The 16,046-nt window shown below is 31.3% G+C and overlaps 1 protein-coding gene across 3 annotated transcripts in view; it reads left to right on the top strand.

The window, feature by feature from the left end:
- The window catches only part of LOC125070397 (phospholipid phosphatase 2-like), a 36,207-nt gene extending 22,054 nt beyond the window's left edge, over nt 1-14,153 (top strand). For all 3 annotated transcript variants that reach the window (XM_047680253.1, XM_047680254.1, XM_047680255.1), the window contains exons 2-7: nt 997-1,096; nt 10,390-10,544; nt 11,364-11,578; nt 12,235-12,361; nt 12,990-13,172; nt 13,977-14,153. In XM_047680253.1, the coding sequence (XP_047536209.1) occupies nt 997-1,096; nt 10,390-10,544; nt 11,364-11,578; nt 12,235-12,361; nt 12,990-13,172; nt 13,977-14,102 (906 nt within the window). In that variant the 3' untranslated portion in view covers nt 14,103-14,153. The remainder of the gene's footprint in view (nt 1-996; nt 1,097-10,389; nt 10,545-11,363; nt 11,579-12,234; nt 12,362-12,989; nt 13,173-13,976) is intronic.
- The last annotated feature ends 1,893 nt before the right edge of the window (nt 14,154-16,046 follow it).

Here is a 16,046-nt window from a genome sequence, read left to right as displayed (position 1 = left end):
TTAAGGTCAATGGTCCTTTAAGGGCGCGTAGAAGGACATTCAGCCAAGGTCAGCTTAACCTTGCGACCTTTGCGATCGATGTCAGGAGTTAGGTAACATTTATGAATTGAATTGGATAACCTTGTTGGGTAATAGTTTTAAATAGGGATCTTATTTTTATTAAATTCGTTAGGTTAGGTAAGATTACTAGCTGAACGTATTAATATACTAGCCGAACCTGCGGCTTTACCCGTGTGAAATTTATAAAACACAACCTTGTTGTTTGTTTCTTAAAATCCGTTGTTGTCTACAACGAATCTACTAGCCAAAATTTAAGTTTCTACGTGTTATATGGAGTTTCTGAGAATTCATAATTAATCAATGAGTCGTATTTCGCTTATATATACATCTATAGATTACGTTCAAGTAATACTTTGATTTATGGTAAATATTATTATTCTAAGCATTCACAATTATCATATTAACTTTATATAGTTCAAATAAATGAGACAGGTACGCGGTCTTTCCGTAACGGCTAAGCCGCTGAATCATTGATAATTAAATTAAGTATTAATTAAGTTTAAGCACTAAGGACAGACATAGGCTACTCTTACCCTTCAAAAAGGTAAAGTTGTAGATGAAAGGTTGTATGTAACTCCTTGAAGGATTTCTGATAACTTAATTCAGATAATGATATAAAATTGGACATTAAAAAAAAAAAATTATATATATTTGGTCACACAGATATATATTTATGACTAGCTACAAATTATTTGTTGTACCTACTTCCAACCAATTTAGTAGAAAAAAGATATTGCTTTCTCTGTCTCCTTAAAAGTTTGAAAAAAATAAAAAGAAGTCGTTTAGTGCTGCAACACTGAATATAGTTTAGAGATTGTGTAAAACAAAATCGGAAACAGTATTGCTCTGTCGTTTACAATTTGATAATAATTTACATAATCTGGACATGATTGTTTATGTACATATATAATACTAATCATATATTTTTTTCCACAGCGAAGAGATCACGAGTCGCAGATTCTGAAACAGAAAAATTGTAGCAATTTACACTGGTTATGGTGGACGTTTGGTGTGGATGTACCTTTATTTCTAATAGGTAAGTCTATTTAAACATTTCCCACGGAATATATCTTTTAATATAATAAATTACAGCAATAATAATACTTTACATTATAATTTCGACGTCACACGTAGGTTACTCTCTTTATAGTAAATGTATACGTAAGTCTGTATGTTTGATCTATATACGTTTTTTATCCATTCACCCGATTGAGTTGAAACTTTGGTGATGTCTTCTGGGTACGTCTGCGAACCTAGCCTAATGTACGAAAAAACGTGAAGTTTTTTCTTTTTAATTTGATCAACATAAACCTTTTTTGAAAACTCGTACGAAACCCGAATAGGTAATTGAAAATAAATATTACTTAGATACTTTTTCTTTCGTTTTTGTGTCATAGGTAAACCTTTTAATATGTTAACATTTAAGATGAGTTAATAGATTGAGTTCTCAAGCAAGTCATCAACATCTAGTTCGAAATAAAAAACGATAACGGTTTTATTACCATAAAGGTTCTAGCTGTGTCAAAAAAAGATTTAAGTTATACCGGTTATAATAAAACGATGTTATGATACAGATAAAAAATACTGTTTTAAATATTACACTACTATGTGTAGGTTTTATATTTAATCATAAATTATACTTGATAATTTAAAGCGGGAAATTAGTTTTGAAATTAACACGAACCGTTACTTTAAGTTAAGTTAGTAAACTTAACGTAATTAATCTACGTTGTTTTATTATTAAAGCGTGTTTTTTAATGTACGCTATTTTTTATATTTTGTTTTTTTTTTTTTATTATTTAAGTAGTATTGTAAAATACAGACCAACTTTTAGCCTGTTTTTTTTTTAAATAATTCAACACGATATAAAAATATTTTTATGTTTTTTGTCACGAAAATAAAACAAAGTATTCTATTTTGTCATGTAATTCGTAACATAAACGATCCAAAACGTATTATAGATCATTAAAGGATAGCTGCATAATTTTTAAAGATAAAAAAAAAGTTATGGTACACATGTGTAGACCCCACCGTGACGCATGTGGCACAATGCACGCAATCGCAGTCATTATAAAAAAAGTATAATAAAAAATGCAGTGTGAACGAACCCATACAATATGACAATTATTTTAATTTTACGAAATTTTCTTAGGATACAATATTATTTAAAATCAATATTAATCGAACGTTTATATAAAATCAATATTATAATTTAAATTATCAATTGGATTCATTTGTTAATTTTGAGTATTAAGTAATTGTGTATATTATTTTATACGAAATAAATGTTTTTGAATTTTTTATCTGTACAATTCAAAAGGAAAACTACAGATACAGTAAAATCAATGTGTACTACTTTACAAATTAGTCATTACTTAGTATAATGCTACTACATACCACAGACACTCTTCAATAAATAATCAACAGGTAGCAAAACAGTTAGGTAGTTAATAAAGGTATGATATTTTATATTTATTTTTATTTGTTTCTAGAAGAAGTAATAATGTTGATACGCAATTTAGAAATATATACACCTACTCTACTGAATCTATTTAAATATATATTTAAACATAAAATAAATTTAAAAAATATACATGCTATAGTAACTTTAAGCACTATTAATTATTGAGATGGCAACACTTAATTAAACTTAACAGCGGCGAATTTCTAGCTAGCCTCTGTTTCTATATAAGCTAGGCTATAGATATTAGATTATTTGTACATTTCGATAGTAACGTTCTACAAAAGGACTAAAACAAACGAATCAACCTCATTATCTATGTGTGCGTGAAAACTACGCTTGACACTCGAGAAACTTAATTCCGTTATATTATTATTATTATGCGTGTACTTAAACTGAACTGCAAAAAATGGTAGCCATATCTTGGTCTCAATTTTTTTTTTATTCTTGTTTTTATTTGTGCCAAGAGGGCACAGATTATTTCGCCATTGTCTATGGTATTTCAGAATCAAAACATCTTAATCTAATTATTAATAATATAATTGTAGTCTGTCTGATGACATAACATCATCGCAACATTTCCTCTATCATCAAACTACCTATGTCGTGTTCCGGTATGATAGGCAAGGATGACTGCACATGCGTACCAAAAATCATTGCAATAAACTCAAAAAATCTTCTCCTCATAGGGATAGGCCTTAGCCCAGCGGTGGGACATAAACAGGCTGTTTGTTTATAAAAAATATACTTATACGAAGCTACCCATGTTTAGGATTTAAATTTCGAAGCTTCTTTATGACTTTATATTTCATTCCCGCCTTGTAATTATGACTCGGAATAATTAATCGATTAAGATAACCTATTTATAAATATCGATTAGCCTCAATGTTTTCGGTGCCTATTCCGACAGATTTTTAATTATAACATGCGTATCTATGAATATAAATAAAAAAAATTAAAGATACCTCAATGTTGTCTATGGTGTTTTAAAATAATTCATTATTTATAACTAAACGTTTATTTTGATAAACTGCTAATTGAAAATTAGTCTTGCTATAGAACTATAAAACAAGTCGTCACTGATTTATCTTGTGCTTAGTAGCGCCATCTAACGTCGAGTAGCAGACAAGGTAAAAACAATAATAGTGTAATGAACGAAATTCGTAAATGTTGTTTTAAAAATTGTTCAACTTATAAAGGCAATAAATTACGTTAATTTTAATCATTATAGTGGTACTGGAGTGTGGTAAAGACGGACACACACTACCCCTCCCCCATCATTATAATGCCCTGAAATACCAATGTCGGATTTCGTATTAAATGAGACCGGACAATATTACTCAGTTTATTAAAAACCAGACCGCCAACCCTACCTGTAAAATCGGTTAAAAAAAATTGAAAAAATAAATAAAATTAATATTTGTAACATAGCTTTTATAATTAATATACTAAATTCATAATTATTGTTGTAAATAGCTTTTTTCTTTATTGTATTAACTCAGTTGGTTCTGCTACGATATATGAGGAACAAATTTGACTTCCAATGTCTAATCGGCGTGACTATATTAAAAGGGGATACGCTATTTGTCTCGTTGGTATAGTATAGTTAGGTTATGAGGATCAAGGTCATACATATAAATTTTAATGTCAATATATTTCCGGTAGCAATCTGGTAATTATTGTCAGCACAGTCCCATTCCTTTGCTGTCCCTTAAGGCTGTACACACATATGTTCTTTAATGCTATAAATGATTGCGCGTTTTGATATTAGAAAGATTATGCGCCGTTGCCTTTAAAAAGTTTTAACGTCAAATGACGCATTATATAACGTTTTGACATTTAAGAAACGTCTAAGTAGTTCCAAGTTTGTTCTCAGCGTATATCTGCTCAATGATTTATGAAAGAATTTTTGTTTTTTATTACCTACAAAAAAATTATAAGTGTTTACTTGTACATAACATTGTACGACATAATAACAAACAAACGGATCCTACGATATGACGCAACAGTTAACAGAAAATTGTCTTATCCGCCACGTTGAAATCCACGTGTATACGGAAGGCGACATTACTGGCGCTGTTTAGCATTGTAACCCTTATGACAAACAAAATAAGATTCACATATTCCAGAATGGTCCAGTATACGTCGCATTGCTCAATTCCATCCTCTTGCAATCAGCTATTCTATTTGTTGTTGAAACTTTGAACCTAAGAGCGGTACAGTTCCAGGCCAATTGGCTTCCATTTACCAGAGTCGTTTACAAAAAAAAAACAACTGTTTACTGTCTGTTACTTATTATTATATTAAGGTAATATATTATATTACGCTATAATTCTATATATGTATCTAATCTTTATAATATTTATCGCTGGCAACACTTTGTGAGGCCATTTTGAAATATATTAGAAATCTCAAGTAATTTGCAAAAGAAAATAGAGTTACCTTCATATGAATTGTTTTTTTAAGAATAATAATATTCTTCATTCAAGTCGGCTCAAAAATGTTACAGTATTGAATTAAATGTCATTACTTTTTCGGAAACTAGATTATAACAAAAATAATTAGCAGGAAACTCAGTAGTTATCCTTTTCTTAAATCAGTTAAAAACTGAAATGTTTTATATTTTAATTGACTTCGAATAAAAACCAAAAAAATATTTCCCAAGCCAACCGAAACACTATCCTGCATTATATTAGGATATAACTATATTTTCATCTAAATTCAATGAAATTCTGCCACTTGTGTCTATAAGCCTTCTCCTCAAAAAGTAGAGGAGCCTTATCCCAACGTAGACCAATTACATGCTTGTTTACTATGTCTTATATTTAAACGCGCAAAAAAATTGTCGAATTTCATAACAAAAGAGCTATATCAGTTCATAGACAAGATGATGATAATTAGAAATTCATTACCAACGCTCTAATTTTCCAGTAATTTCTACAAATTACGCATCGAGAATAACTTTGACACAAGTATGTGTCATGGCACCATCTTTAATTAAATCTACAGAATTGGAATACCTTCAACACAGATAACTTAGACTGGTCTATTGATATGAAACATCCTATGCTAACAAGCTTATTATGATTACAAGAACTATTTAAAATAAACCAACATTTTAATCCAATCCAAATTGTAACGATTAAGTTAGTTAAAACCTAATTATAATGTATGCACGGTATTATTTTTTGTAGGGCAATTTTTCATACCACTTAAAATATTATATGATTTACGGTTGATTTCAAACGTCACTTAATAATTTTTTAAGAACTAGTTCGAAATTTAAAGAGTTAATTTTTTTTTTTTTAATTTGTTTACTTTTTTGTGAGGTTATGAAAACTATTAGTTGGGCTTCAAGGATAGACATGGGCTACTTTATTATCCTATCCACTGAGAATAACAGATCCCAACCCCGACCCTCTTCCTAAAGAAGGTGAAGTCGCGGGCGTATACTAGTATTCAAAACGTAATTTAAATATTATAAGTCAGTATGTTCAGTTCAGTTGCAAGGGCAAATGTATTATGCAAGTTCCACACTACCGATTAAGCTGAAATTTAAGAAAACTTTCTGGTACTGGTATACAATTTAGTGTATTAAAAATCGTACTTTGCTCAAAAGGTTTAAAATGTATATATTTAAAAATAAACTTCCGCTAATCATTCCGGGCATCTCAATAGAAGTATATTTCTGAAAATAGTCTAACTGTAATCACGTACACGGGCACCGTTTGAACAGTCAGGTTGAACAATCAGTCGTCTAATCAGAAGGAGACGTCATGGTGACAAAATATGATCAAGCGTTATTTGGACAATTTACCGTAATAAATACCTGGGGTCACATTCGAATAGAATCGCTTTATAAATGTGATGATGTCGTCCTGACCAATTTCGACCAAGGTTTTAGGCTAATCTCAAGAGAGACCAGCCAACCGACTATGCAGGACATATTTTAGTGCTCTATTGTGTCCGCACACACAGGTGCACTCTCTGATTACTCACTCTCATAGTACGATAGGATTGTAAATCCAACACGATTTGAAAGAGTTCAGGCACAGGACACACTTCATAGTCCCAGACCCCGAGCTGCTATAGAGACTTTTCGACTACAAAACCCAATAAAGGTAAACCTAGGCCAGACCTAGTTTTGAACCCAACGAGGCAGTCAAGATTGAGGTTTATAATATTTATTAAATCCTCTTCGATCTGAATGATATTTTAAAAATATGTTAATTAAATATTATGTCCCTAAAAGAAGATCTACGAAATAATTTCTGAATATTTATTCTTCTTTACTGGAACTAACACACACACACAGTAATTATTATTAAAATTTATGACGAAATAATTCTGAGAATTATCGATGATCTAGATAAGAATCTGATATTAAAAAACAATAAAGATTATATTGCCACACGTAATTTGAGCATAAAAAAAAAACAAAAACTAAAAAATAAAGAAACATACCTTTTTAAAAAACAACGTATAGCCATAATTGCCCCCCTATATAGTCGGGGCAATAATAAAACTGACTGCACCGAGCAATTCAGTTAGTTGGATTATGCAACATCCTCATTCCTCATCCGTACATGGACATCTTAGCTAACCACATAAGTCGTACGTTAAGATCTATTACATATTTTTCACGTTTAGAATATAATTTTCTCCGAGATATTTTCGTAAAACTTTAAAATACCCTTTTCTTCAAGAGAAAAAATACTTTATAACAGAATATAATACTTTATAATAGAACAATAAACGCACATAAAATATCTAATAGTCCTTTTTTATTAAAGGCTCGTATAATATAATGGATATAGTTTGAGTCCCGGGGAAGGACAAAGGCTACTTTTTTAAATCACCCCTCAGAGGTAAAGTAGGGGCCGATTTCACGTGGGTAAAGCCGCAGCTTCAGCTGGTTTTCTATAAATACTACTTTTCTCTGTGGGCTAATTACGTGACCACTACCGATGTTTCGGTATGAAACTAAAATAAATCGAAATGTATATTTTTTTATTTCGTGTATACTCCCTCAGTGGTAGGCCGGTGGACCACCTGATGGTAAATGGTCATCAACGCCCATTGGCGCTGTAAGAAATATTAACCGTTCCTGAACCAAACTATGGGAAATAAGTTTTTATGTGTGTTATATGTTGTGTGTCTAGTTTTACTGTAGTTTCACTGATCAGTGAGTGATACCTACCCGGAGAGGCTTGCAGAAAGCCAGCACAAGGTGGTGATTAAATAAATTAATTTTTAAAAAACCAAAAAAAGTATTAGTATTTATTTCTTACAAAAATTATTACGTCGTAAATTTCGATCTCAAAGTCATTACGCAATTGTATCATCCTGTCACTTCGACATTGACTTTGAACTGAAAATGGCGGAAGCGAGGGTTTGGGCAAATAAATTGGCTAACGATGCCAATGCCCACGCCAATGTCACGCCACGTTGGATGGTCCAAGTGACATTGGAAAAATTCTGAATTTAATTAGACTCCGATATATTCAGAATAAAGATGACATTTTACTGCTAATCATTATCATTATTATTATATAGTATAAAAGAAAGTCGCTTACCGCTGTTTGTCCCTATGTATGCATAGATCTGAAAAATTACATAACGGATTTTGATGCGGTTTCTTTATTAGATAGATTGATTCAAAAAAAAGTTTATACGTAAAATACATGCACAATATAGTTGAGAAACACTAGTCGCTAGGTTATCCTATAAAGTAAAATATTTCTAGGCTTTCTAGAAAATGTAACAAACCTTGGGCTAATGGTATTGTTACCAACGCCAGATCTACCAACTTACCGAGTTGAATTGTCTAATTTAGATAAAAAAAATCTAGAATTAGAATATATCTTGACATTAAATCAAGGATATATGAATAGCTATTAAGCTGTTAGCAAGTAAGCAAGCAAAATAAAATTAAAAGTTTCAGTTGCATCTTTCCTTAAAATTATACAATAATGTATAATTAAATAAATTTTATGTAAATTTGGAGACAAACTTTAATACAATATATTTACTTTAACTGGGTACAATTACCAATCCCGTATACCCTTAAAGTTGATTTTCCAAAAACTCGACGGCGACTTAACGAATGCCTAAGTCATCAAATAAACCTGCGTGAAACTCATTTCTAAACTTTTTTAAACATTGGTCAGTCAGGGCAAATTATTTTAGAAATACAGATTTGTACTAATACATATACCAGTTTGAATTAGTTACAGCTTAATCAGTTGATTGGAACCCGTTTACATTTAAATTTGATTTACATACACGAACAGGTGAAGTTAAGTAAAAGCTAAATACTAAAAAAAGTATCTGCTATTGTAAAAAATAAAATCTCAAGATAAAAAATAAACAAATATAACTTTCTGATCTCAATTCATAAAAAAGACTTAAGTACCAAAATTATTAATTATCTCTATCAAAAAATAAAGTTATCTTTAGAAGCCGAAGAAAATAAAAATATGTTATCTTTGCAACAAATTCAGGAGAACTCATGCATGGAGGCTTAATTGCGCGGAAAAAGATTTCTGAATAACATTGTATGTATTTTTACTCTGTGACCATACGTTATTGGAATAAAACAAAGCAAAGATCATATCTTCGTAAATAATGCGAAAGATTCGTGAAAGTTTATTTAAATTCACATTATTAGCGTTAAAGAAAGTTTTAAATATATCATATGTAATAAAGGTAACAAATTTAATGACAACGTTGAATTGAAATTAATTATTATGAATAAATCTTTTTTTTTAATTAATAAGCCACTTTTAAATCAAGGTCATTGAGGTATTTCTAGGTATGGCATAAGGAGTTTTTTTTAAGTATTTTAAGTTTATTTGTGCGTTATGAAAATATTATAAGATTGTTGTATATGTCCTTGCATAGGGTTCAAACTTGCTCCGCACCAAATTTCATCAAAATCGGTTCAGTATTTTTCCGAGAAAACATATCACAGAGACAGACAGACAGATGGACAGAGTAAATTTCGCATTTATAATATTATCATCTTAAAATATCACAACGTGGTATCGTGCTTAGTCTGATCTCTCACTATTATAATCCGATGATACATCAAATCCGACACAGCCGGAAATATATCACATGCAGAACTTAACGGCTTTACATGCATTCTAAGGCACAGGAGTGTTAAACATTATCAACTAAGGTTGCTACTAAGAATTTCTTTAGATTTAATTTTTTTAATGAATTTTTAATTTTTTGAGCCTGATCCGAGATTTCAGTTCCAAATCAAATCAAGTCAAAATATACTTTATTCAAGTAGGCTTTAACAATCACTTTTGAATCATCATTTAACAAACTATTTAAAGTAACGCTACCATCGGTTTGGAATGTAGATTCTATCGAGAAGAACCGACAAGAAACTCAGTAGTTACTCTTTTTCAACATCTAAAAATACAGTAATGTTAGTTAAATACAATTATATATGTATGTTATGTCTCCTGCCTGGAAGTCAACAAGCATTAACTCCAACTTTTTTATCATCAATATAATCTTGTATCGAATAATATTCCTTCTTTACCAATGTATTTTTTACAAATGACTTGAATCTATGATGATATATCGGAACTTAGTAGATTTATTGATACATAAGATAGTTAAAGATGTTCTGTAGAGGTATTCTATAAGAAGAAACTCGAAACTCAACATAGACCACGATCGTGAACATTGAATATAAGCTAATTATAAAATTGATGGGTTACAAGTATCAAAATGGCGCATACTCACAGTAAGGCGCTCGTTAATATTTCACGAGATATGAAAATCATTCTGATGATCGTCTTTCTTTATTAAATAAGATATTTGATAATAATTGATATTTTTGTTCACAGTCACAATTCTAGTGGGCCTCTTCGAGTTCGGAGTGATCCCCCACTACAAGAGTGGCTTCTATTGCAATGATCCAGCGCTCTCCTTTCCATTCAAAGGTGACACAGTTAAAATGGAAGTCATAATGTCTACGATTATTATACTGCCGTTTGCACTGGTAAGTGTCTAACCAAAATCAAAATATCCTTTATTCAATTAGGATCATGAAAGTACTTTTGAATCGTCATATTAGTGTCGAGTTAAAACTACCGGTTCCGAAAGGATATTCAACCGAGCAGAACTCGGCAAGAAACTCAGTAGTTACTATTTACCACCATTCCAATTAAAAGTACTAATTTATATATTATATCCTGCCTAGAAATCAACAAATACTTATTGGAAGTAATATATCAGCGCTCCAAGAAATGAGCATGTTTTGTTCGATTACAATTAATTGTAACAATTCAATTTGTTTCGTGGTTTTGTAACTAATATTCTAAATAACTTTCTATTTTGATTATTTATTTAATTGTTACGCTTTAACTAAACAATCGACCACCGTGAAATTTTGCATACACATTTTCAGAGATACATAAAAGGACATACGTTACCTTACCCTTATCCTTATTACAAGGTGGTAGAAAATAGTTTTAATATATAATAAGCTATCTAATGTTGGGTATACTTTGCAATGGCTTTGTCTGTAACTTTTTTTTTTTTGATCTCAAATGTATACCAATCGTGATAGGTTCAACGCTGTTACAGTATATTACTCTCAAACAGATACATCAATTTATTTTTTATAAATAAGAATAACACAAAAATAATCCTGTAGTGCTCAGACTTGAAGGAAAACATCATGAAGGAACCTCTAAGTTTTGGATGAGATTCTGTCACATGCACTTCAAACCTTCTCAATAGGAGAAGAGGCATTTGCCAACAGGCTGTACTATTTTCAACTTCATTATCATATACTAAATCAATTATTTCTTTCCAGGTATTCATCACAGAGTTAGTACTTTTCGATGCAACATATTCACTCCGTGCCAAATTAAATTTCACTTCCAAGATAACATTTAAAATATTTCGAAACTACCTCTGTGGTTTGATTTTCAACCTTGGAATTGTTGAAGTCATGAAGGGTATTACGGGAAATCCTAGACCTACGTTCTTTGCCATCTGTGAACCGGACACAGCAAAGACTTGCAATGGGTAATTGTGCTTCAAATCACTAATATTATGACCTACTACATACTAGATCACTAGTTAATCTACCGCCATTTTTCTTTCGCTTACTTTTTATATATTGTTGTAAAGAGTTAGTCAGGGTAGGCTTAGGGTCGAGATCGTTTTTCTGTCCTCCGAATTAAAGCACGAAAGGATCAGCGTAAGCGTTATATTGGAATGATCTCGTAATCTTACCAATCCGCACTCAAGAAGGCTATTGCAGAGATTTTAGTAGGTAGGTTCCAAATATCCCCGGTTGATCAAGGGGCCCAGGTAGTTTTCATTTAATATTAATTACAATTGTACGTGACAAATAATAAGTTGATTCTTGCATCGGTGTTTCTAAATGGAAGCCGATTGTACGAGATTTTATACTGCACAACCGTGTGAGAAAATAGAGATATTCGAATCGAAAAGTTAACTAACTGCTTTAGGTGCCGTACAAGATACTCTCGTAGAGTGTATGCAATGGCGACATTTACATTTCTACTGTTGCTAATTATTTCCCGATCATTTTTTTGTTCGGATCCGGCATTTGATCGCAGTATATGCAGCCAACTTTCAATGAGGAAGAAAGGTTTAGGTTACCTCTATAACGTTACATAAAATAGAATATAATGATGACTTATATTTTGTTGCAGTTCCGAATATGTAAGTACATTCGAGTGTACATCAACCCGGTTTTCCAGCTGGTATCAAAGCGATTCATACCACAGCTTCCCTTCAGGGCACACGTCACTCTCTTTGTATTGTGGATTTTTTATGGCGGTGAGTGTTTTTTTTTTAATTTTCCATTATCGAACATTACCATATATGCGTATATATTGATATATATTCGTATATGTTGATGTTGTCTATATTAATAATCATTTCCCTGATAAACATTACGGGACGTGATATAATGTCTTTTTTGAGAGATTAATTAGATTTAAGCAAAATATCCAATGTTTTTTCTAGAATTACGTTTCAATTATATGTACCAATGGATAGAATAGTAAAACATCGCTTCTTCAAAACCAAACATAACTGCGATTACACGTGTTTAAGTTGTGCTTGTTTCACTTAGTGGGTAGAACTTTTCGCATGGCCGTCCGTCCTACCATTCACTATTTACTTATTCTATAGCCAAATAGCAACAATTAGCATTGTTGGGTTCTGGTTTGATCGGTGAGTAAGCTAGTGTAACATCAGGCATAATAGACATCTTAGTTTCCGTGATTAGTGGCGTATCTACAATTAGACACAACTTCTTACTTTCCAAGGTCGGTGGCGTATCTACGATATCAGGAATAGTTAATATTTTTTAGTTGGTGGTCACCACTTACTGTCAGATAAGATTTGCAACTTAATATAAGTATATAATAATTGTTATTATAGTAAATGTTTTCTTCTTCAGTGGTATCTCCAGCGTCGTGCGTTCGACTGGCGACATCGTACAGTTTTAGTCGTTCCTCTCTTACAACTGCTGTGTCTGACCTACGTGGCTGTTTGCTCTCTCACAAGGATCACCGATCACCGCCATCATTGGTGGGACGTGCTCACTGGGGCTGTTGTCGGGGTTGTCACATTGCTTTATACGGTAAGTGAACTTTTTTACCTTTATTGATATTAGGTTTTTTTTTTGTCAAAACCAAAACAAGATAAGTATATACATTGGCGAAGGATGTCTATATAATAAATTACAAAGATTAACTGGATTTCGTTAACTTTGTTAGTTGACAAACAAGGGGCTCACTAATTAGATCGCATCGGCTCTTAGTTAATTTAGTCTGATTTACAGAACAAATATTTGACACATTGTTTCGGAGGTCACTGACCCTCTGACAGTATCATTTAGACTAGTTTGTTTTTAGAGTTGCAAAGCAACTTTCTTGTAATCCTTCTATTTAAAAATGCTTTGTAATGAAGTAGATTATATATTTTTGAGCCGAGTTTGCCCAGTGGTTAGAACGCGTGCATCTTAACCGATGATTGCGGGTTCAAACCCAGACAAGCACCACTGAGTTTTCTTGTGCTTAATTTGTGTTTATAATTCATCTCGCGCTCGGCGGTGAAAGAAATCATCGTGAGGAAACCTGCATTTCAACGAAATTCTGCTACATGTGTATTCCACCAACCCGCATTGGAGCAGCGTGGTGTAATATGCTCCATACCTTCTCCTCAAAGGGAGAGGAGGCCTTAGCCCAGCAGTGGGAAATTTACAGTCTGTTAATGTAATGTAATGCAATAATTATTTAATTATTCTGTATGAAAATTTAAAAAATGTATTTGTCATTATATAAAAATAACCATAATTTATGCACAATTTTTGTATTGATATATAGACTATAAATAAGGAGCATTAATACAATTAATTATATAATTTTATTTTTATTATTTGCAGGTACTGGCACTCTGCAATAATTTTAAGACTAAATCTAAATATACCCAGGACACTTGTATGACGGATAGCCAACACACCGTGCGAACATTAGTGTTTGATGGACCACATCAAATGGCAGTGTCATGAAATTAAAGTCTTTGATAGGATTAATAAATTTAAAAAATATAAGTTGTAATAACTGACATATCAAAATATTAATTATAAATTTTATTTTATCTGTATTGTCGTATTTTTATGTAGATTTTAAAATACAAGTTTTTTTTAATCTGCTATGTAGCATACATTTTTTACTTTTCGAAATAATAAATTTAACATGTGAAAAATTCAGCTTAGTTTAAGCTATGCACAAAAAATACAAACCACAGAGTACATAAATCTTATATGTCAAACATATGCGTTGTCATATTTGTGTTCTGTACCTAGTTTTTTTAATTAGTGATTTCATAGAGCAAAGTCATTCCATTTTGATTGCGTCCATGTAGGTTTTAAGTGAAAAAAGTTACTTAATTATTAATAATAATGTAATTACAGTACATGATTTATGTATATGTAATTTTTATGTATATTTTAATAAAACAGTATTAAATTATATTAATAGGGCAAAAAAATAAAAACATTTCTGATGTAAGTTTTGTTGTACGAAATTGTTATCTGTATTTTTAGAACGTAAATATTATTTATTTGGAAGTCTGAATAGTAGAAATTGTTATATAATATTACATATATATGTATTTATATACATAACATTTTAAATTTTGTAACTATACATTTTTCAAATAAATAGTTAGTAATGTATATTTGTAATTGAACAAACACATATCATCAAAATATAATATTACTAAGGTTGACATTGACAATTTAAAATGTACCTTATAAATAAACCTGTTCTATGATGATGTATTGTGTTTGTGTGCATTGTGTTTGTGTGAATACAATAAAATAAAGTGGTAGGTTAAAATATTGTATAAATCAAATTGCATTTTTAGTTATGTTATTTATTTTTATATTAGACTGATATTATGATTAAATTAAATATAAAAGTAGAATAATTAAGAAATATTAAAAATAAAATAAGTTCAAATACAATTTTGTATTCATAATTGGTATCGATATCCTTACGAAGCCTTTTATATGAATATTGACAAAAACTAAATTTATTACTTTATCGCAATCGAATCGGAAAGTAATCGTAGCAGCTTCGGCTGTTTTCCTATTCTACTAACACAACGATCTAGTAGCGGTTCGATCGAGGTTAGATACGTAGAATTTACCCAAAGTTGCGATTAAGCTGAGTTTTTTTTTGTAAAGATTTATCGAAGTTGATGATTTTTTTTTATAGTAAGCGTTTACAACTGCCCATAGACAATGGCGCTGTAAGAAATATTAATCTTTTTTTTATGATATAGGTTGGCGGACGACCATATGGGTCATCTGATGGTAAAAGTGGTCACCATCGCCAATGTGCCACCAACCTTGGGAACTAAGATTCAAACCGGAATACAACAATAGTGAGTTCTGCTGTTTGGCGGTAGAATATATGATGGCTTGTCTTACCACCAGGTAGATGAGGAATACACGTATCGTATCGTTATATGTTAGTAAAATTAGACTAATATGCAATGTTATTGTACAAATGGATTAAGAATACACTCAGTATAAGTTACACTGATGAAACAATTTAGCGTCAGAAACGTTACATTTGAAAACGTTGCGATAAATTTGAGATCCAAACTGTATTCCAATCACGCCCATTAAAGTTATACTACAGTAACATTGATACTTATATCATAATTTTACACATCATAAGCGGTTGGATATTTGTATTCGATTGCCCTTCGTCAGGGGGACCTTTAGACAAAGGGCCATAATAACGTATTGCTTCATACACCGTTTATGTCGTTACTCAAATAAGGATGTTGGGATCGATCCCCGTGTGATGCAACTCGTTGAGATTATTTATTGTCATCATCATGAGTATTTATGGTCATCGTTATCTTTTAAAAAGGATACGCTGATGTCTGATGTAAGATGAAATATAGCAGGTTTGATTCTGAGTGCAGTGACTTCTTT

Source organism: Vanessa atalanta, chromosome 17 (assembly GCF_905147765.1).
Source record: "Vanessa atalanta chromosome 17, ilVanAtal1.2, whole genome shotgun sequence".
Lineage (NCBI taxonomy): Eukaryota > Metazoa > Arthropoda > Insecta > Lepidoptera > Nymphalidae > Vanessa > Vanessa atalanta.
The sequence above is the reverse complement of the archived record's forward strand: the minus strand, read 5'-3'. Positions and strand labels throughout refer to the sequence as shown.